We start from the raw sequence: 7,145 nt of genomic DNA on the forward strand, positions 1-7,145 counted from the left end.
ATTGATCTACAATTTACGTCATAACAAAACTTCATTCAAGACAACCAAACAATAAAAACACGTCGGGGAAAATGGTATTCATATATGTCATTCGGATGAGTTCATTTTTATGGTTATAGAAAAATTATATATTATAATAAATAAATGCAGTACGTACCAAATATTTTGGCCATAATCCCAAGGTTACACGTGTTTCACAACAATCGTTGGACAAAATTGAAGTTTTTTTTTTAATTCTCTACATACCTATATGAATAATTACTTTAATTAATAATAATTAATCACTAGCATTTTCAATACTATTTATATCACAATGATGAACAGGATCTCAGAATGTTTGCCAAAATAATATTTGGACAATCTGACATAACCTAAAATGATTATATTTATAAATCGAGTTTATTTTCATATCAAAAATTTACAACGTAGTAAAAGAACGATTGTACATGTGTTATTAATCACCTACTAATTTATTGTTTTCTAATTAAAATGTATTTAGAATCTCGTTGATATCTTTATATGTCAAGTTCATGTCATTTCATCATCTAATAAAAGCTTAATCAATCGTGACGCCACCGTCAGCCTATATTAATTAATTGTCATTACCATTGATTGATTTTATTAATTTATAAATGGAATAGTTCCAGATAAATCACCCAAATAACTATTTCCATATGTTTATATCGAACTCTTGAAAGGTGGCTTCTGAGTTTCTGAAAACGAAAGACGAATTGCTATTGTATGCACGTTTTGTCACTGGATTTTTCACTTTTTTTTTTGATTGATGAAAAGTGCATAAATATAATCACATTTCAAAACATTGATTTTGAAAAATATTTTTGAAATAATCCGGTATTCATTGATGCTGGAAAAAATTAATTTCAAACCCCTTTTAGCGCTGATATTTTACCATCTTGATTTACCATAATCCAACAGTTTCTGGTTTTGTGTTTGTTTTGTGGAATACTATTGATTTTCATTAATTCAATTTTATTTGATAATTATTATACTGATTATATCTGACTAACTTGAAGGAGTCTGACTAACTTGAAGATCATCCCAGAAGACATCTGGTCTTGTCCATCTTGGTTACCAGCATAACTGGGATCATTTTCCTGGTGGGATTTGACAGTCTGTCTTTTGAACAATCATATTAATAAATTATCACACATTTCAGTATGTTTTCCTCTTCTTTTGGTCCATATTGCTTTTATTCTCTCGGAATGGACCCTTTTTCGTTCATCTGACCATTTGGTTCCAGGTTTCCTAGGTTTCTCTGTCTGGTCCACTACCCAGTCCCAAACATTCCGTCTAAAAACCTTTCTATCCTGTATTTATTATTGTATTATTTTTACTCCCTTCAGATCCACTGCATGTCTGGTAAATCTGCTTGGTTCCAATCTTTCAAAATGCTCCTAAAACTTTAGCATGTGTGCAAAATAATTTTTCCACCTCGTCATTTGCTCTTTGCCTGCATTTTTCTTCTTCAGTGTGTTTTGTGCCTAAATTTTTTCTAATAATTTTTATTTATTTCTATTGGATCTCTGAAATGCCCCACCTATTCAAAATGAGAGCTTCAGCTTTGTAATGTCTCAGTTTTATATATTTAGAGATACATGTTTTGTTATTTGACATTTGACAACGGATAGTATTAGCGATCCTTTTCAGTCCTATTTAGTTTCTAAAAATGTTGGTGCTAGTTTGTTGCCAGTCATAAACACTGTTTTCTCAAATAAAATTTGAAGATCTACTTTTGAAATCTATTTATCTTTGAGCTATTTGAGTGTTTTGAGTTAGAATCGCCAAATAATCTGCAAAAGCAAGTATATCGTAATTTTGGTTCTTCCCAATTTGATCGGTTGGTCAATTTTAAGATCCGACTTTACTTTGCGCCACTTTTGTATTACTCTGCCTAAGAACTAAACCAAAAAATTACGAAAAAACAATAAAAAAGAAACAATACAAAGTTTTGGGCGGTATTTTGACAAATTAATGATTGAATGGATTAACTGTACTCCACTATTATCTTATGCCCTATTATCTTATTATATATCTTATTGATATATATATATATATATATATATATATATATATATATATATATATATATATATATATATATATATATATATATATATATATATATATATATATTATATTACTAATCCCAACCCTAACCATATTTTTGAAATTTTGTATGTTGCACTTGAAATCCTATTTATATAAAAGTAAACCTTAAGATTGAAAAAAATAAAAATTGTTTTTAGTTCGACATCAATGACGCTAGAAGAACGAATCTACGCAATACCAAGAACTATTACTGCTTTCTTGTCAATCATTTCAATTGTTTTCAATGAGGTGAATTGCTTGTTATTTCCTTAAGCATATTGTTGCGTTATAAAGTCAGTGCAAAATATATTAATAAAACAATATGCATGCAGCACTACGTAGGAATTGAAAAAAATTAAAGTGGGGACGGCATTTGTTGTTGTTCAATTGAATTTGTAGTAATCCGTAGTAAAGTAAAATGACCTTTCGTAGACGTAAAAACTGTTATGGAAACAACGTAAACGTTCAATTGGTGTTCCTGTTTGTTCTAGTGGTTGCAGTACTGTCGTCATTTCTATTAAATCGTTATTGTCTGTTCGTAAAATGTTCTATAAATACTATGAATCATGTTATGTTAAAAAGTTTTCAAGATAGTGCAATATTACTGAATTAATTCATATCACATTACAAAGAATGCACACGAAATTGTTCCAAGTGGAAGTTCCTCTATATTAAGACGTGTGCAGTTTAATAAGACAATGCTTCTTTAAATATACCATTTCTGCCATATATTAATGGACTGGGATGAGATTTTCAACAAGACACATCATTTAGTTTGTATTTGACAGCAATTGACATTGATTTTAACAAAAATGAAAAGTTTTGCCATTTTGACAGATTCTTTTTTTAAATATATATTTTAAAGTCTCCTTTTACCAACTAGGGGTTTATCTGGACTGGACCTACAGTTTAACGTGGGCTCCGAACCACGGTCCTCAGCATTAAGCCTACCGACTGGCGAGTGACCAACTTTACCAGCCTGGTTACTGGCGTGACTGGGGATCATATTCCTTGTCGGATTTTACACTGTTGCCCAAGAACAATCTCAAATTTTTAAACAATCACAAACAAACATTTACGACCACGCCCCAGCAGGATTCGAATCCGCGGCTTGCGCAACAGTAGGGGGACCATCCTATCGCCTTTACCACTGCGCCACCAAGCCGGCTTTTTGACAGATTCGATACCGATTTCAAGCAAAAACATTTGGCGAAGAAAAAGTGCCCCATCAAGATAATACACGGGTTCACACGTGGGTGAATTGGACTACGAATTGCTACACCATTCACCATATTTTCCAGATTTATCCCTCTGCGATTTTCTATCTCCAAAACTAAAAAAAGCGGTGCATGACTGAAACTCTGTGCTCATCTCTGAAACAAACGCCTATTTCAGGCCTTGAGAAAACCTATTATTGTATTCAATTAAAAGGAGGTTAGGTTATAAAAGTAAATGCCTTTTTGTAAAAAATATTTCACTTAAAGTCACTGTTTTATCAAACTGTGTAGGCAAATGACTAAAAGTATTGGCAATGGTAAACTAGGAAGATATTTGCTCATTTGTAAATTATAACCCATGAGAGACTTCTTTACTTATAATCTATTATTTTAACAACAAAAAAAGAATTTTTTAAGTTGCTATTGGTTATGAGAAATATTTTAATATTAATCCATTAAAACAATCATAAACGTAGAAAATCGTGAATTTCTGGAAAACTTGTACCAAAATAAACTATGCATTTCATTGGTTTGAAGGGGTGTGCTTGTCACTCTTCGAAAGACGGCGAAAACATATTTTATAAATTCATTATTTATTTATTAATAAATAATACATTAAAAAATAATTCCGACTATTAATATATTCACAATTTTGACGGATATATGGAATATTGGAAAATGGTTAATTTTAATAAATTTACGAGTTATATATGTATGAAATATAAATCTTATCAGCTTTTCAAATATAATGTATAGATTTAGATACACTATAACGCAAATTAATAATAAATACAATATTTTCAGAAGGATGTAGTATAATTTGTAGTTAATAAATGACTTGTCATATCTAACAGGTACATACAATAATAACAGTGAAAAAACAAAACATCAGTGACTAATTGTTGATAATTAAATTATAAACAATTAACGTATATATACAATATTCATAGTAGAGTGATAAATTTGACTAAAAATAACAAAAGACAACATTTGTATCAGTTACTCTGTTGCTAATAATAATATTTTAAGTTGATATATGCGGTGGTCATATATTATTTTGCAAAATTGGCTATTAATTTATAATTTTAACAAAGCACTAAAAGATATGTTATTTTAACAGCTAAAAATAGATATGATTTATTTTATTATTTTTACTATTCTATTTTAGTAGTTGTATATTATTTAGCAGTTATCATTAGTTAGTAATTGTATTATGTATACATTTTCGTTTATAATAGTTAATAATTCATTTATGTTTTTAATGTAAAATAAAATAGTAATAAAAATATGGTTTTGGTAAAACCGTGAGAAACCATTGCGGATATTAACTTACTTAAACTGTAATAATGTTAATCTTTATATGAATTAATCTTTATATTTATAATCATAATTAAGCTTTTATAGGGATTTCTAAAAGAAGGCGCTTATGTCTAGTGTGTACTATAACCTAAAAATTGCAATTCTGAATAAAATCAGGCAAATAACATGTCCAAGAACACTTAAAAAGAAGTGGTATTACAATATTAAGAGTAAGTCGATATAGTTTATCAGTCATTAGTGGAAAAGTTCAGATGATTTGTAAAAATATCCTATCGAAAATTTAATTCCAAAGAAATTCAGTCCTACACTAATATTGCGATAATTCTACAAGGAAAATAGAGCAAATTAGTGTTATACGTATCATTTTTATAATGTTACATAAATTAAATTTTCTTCTCTATATTTGGTAGTCTCAGTCGATATGTTTTTAGTTCTATGAAGTTAAAAGTACGTTAATACTTGAGATTTTCCAAATCGTGGTGGTAGTAGATAGATAAGATTTAAATATGGATAAACAGTATCACTGCAGTCGGTAGTGTTATACCAAGGAGATCATAAAGCTGCTCACTTTTCAGTTCATCCATTTAAGTGAAGTTGAGCAAGACTTTAAAAAATAAAAACAGGTTGACGTTAGATCACCAGTTATTGAAAACGTTATTCAAAAAATGTCTTATCATAATGCCCTGGAGACTATGGATAGAAGTTGTTGGAAGAACTCTTAGCCCTTCAAGTCCAGTCGTTCAAGTCGTCCCTTCTTTCTTTTATTAAAACAGTCTTTATAGTAATCTGATTACTATATATATTATAATATTATATAATTGATATTTTAAAAGCTTTATCACTTAACTATTTAAATTAAATATGATAATATAACTATTTTTTGTAACAAAAGAAAAATGAAAAAATAAACAGAAAAAAACATTATATATAGAAACACGAATAAAAAAAAATTATTTGTAACTCACTTCGTTTCGTGTACTGGTACCCTGTGGTACAATCCATGCAATTCCGATGCCATAGTCACTACTAAAGTATCTTATCGTTCCGACAGTACTAATCCGTCTAAAACTTTTATGAGATGACTTATTTTATTTAAAAGGTATAAATTCATCCACTACTTAACAAATTTTGATTTATTTTCGACACTGTGCAAACATAAGCGTATTTACACAAGTAATTTTAGAGGTTATGGGTGGCATATTTTCTTCGTGGATGCCACTTTACGTATTATTAAGTAATTAAATTACGTGTTTCACATAGTACGTCACTTTTGCATGATTTTTGTGTTATAAATGTTTATAAATAACTATACTGTGTACCGGATTAATTAATTAGGAGTGGAAAGTTCCACCAAAAAAGTTTCTGTGATAAATGATGTTACCAGGAAACGATTATTGGAAGTAAGATAAAACTTAAAAGATAAATAATGTTTTAGGGAACGGAAAATTATTTGTTAAATAAGTATTAGTCACTAAATTACCTTTTTACGAATTGTTTTGTGCATAACTATTATGTTAATCTTATTCTTAAAAACCTATTCATAAACTTATAGGCTATCAAGTATACTAAAGATCTTAACAAAAAGTATTTTAGTCTTAATGCTCATATTCTAGTGTCATGTTGAGTAAAATATAAACATAGAGTAATAGAGAGTCAACTTAATAGGGGCCTCTGGAGAAATGCATTGCTTTGCCCAACATCTAGATGGGGCTAAATTCGCTTCGATTGGTCAATTTAAATCTCCATTATAGGCACCTGTACGGAAAAAATTTTGGTGTGAAGACCTTTGATCGGCTATTTGATAAATTTTGTCACGTGATTGCCTTGATGTCACCTTTAATTGACCAATGAAACTTAAACAAAAACAATTCAATTTTTGAAATAAATTTATTAAATAAAATTCAATGAATGAAATAAATATAATCTGCAAAACTGCAAATTATGTATAAAATATAAATATAGTATAAAAATATATATAACTATAAAATATAATAATAAAATATATAACAATAAAATATAAATAATATCATAAACAAAGAACTTTGGAACAAATAATCTCTTCTGTTTTTTATTTTTTTCATATTTGTTCAGGACCATCAATTTAATAGGATCTATTAGCTGGAAGCCATTTTTTTAAAATATATTTTAAAGTCTCCCTTTACCAACTACGGGTTTATCTGGACTGGGCCTACAGTTTAACCACGGTCCTCAGAATTAAGCCTAACGACTGGCGAGTGACCAACTTTAGAAATCATCCCTGAAGATATCCGGTCTTACCCAGCCTGGTTACTGGCGTGACTGGGATTAGTTTCCTTGTCGGATTTTACACTATTTACATCACAAATTTTAAACAATCACAAACATAAATTTGCGACCATGCCCCAGCAACATTCAAACCCGCGTCTATCGCAACAGTATCGAAAGCAAAATTTGAGTCTTTGTTAAAATTCTGTTTACCTGTTTTAACCAAAAGTATATGGTACATATTATTTTTAACAT

The 7,145-nt window shown here is 29.3% G+C and overlaps 1 protein-coding gene across 1 annotated transcript in view; it reads right to left on the bottom strand.

Moving 5' to 3' along the window:
• The window catches only part of LOC143198607 (proton-coupled amino acid transporter-like protein acs), a 58,508-nt gene extending 52,751 nt beyond the window's left edge, over positions 1-5,757 (bottom strand). Inside the window, exon 1 of the mRNA XM_076407943.1 lies at positions 5,612-5,757. Within this exon, the coding sequence (XP_076264058.1) occupies positions 5,612-5,664 (53 nt within the window). The 5' untranslated portion in view covers positions 5,665-5,757. The remainder of the gene's footprint in view (positions 1-5,611) is intronic.
• Positions 5,758-7,145: the final 1,388 nt, after the last annotated feature.

Source organism: Rhynchophorus ferrugineus, unplaced genomic scaffold (assembly GCF_030347505.1).
Source record: "Rhynchophorus ferrugineus isolate W39M unplaced genomic scaffold, kcgeb_rfMv2 rfM6, whole genome shotgun sequence".
NCBI classification, from domain to species: domain Eukaryota; kingdom Metazoa; phylum Arthropoda; class Insecta; order Coleoptera; family Curculionidae; genus Rhynchophorus; species Rhynchophorus ferrugineus.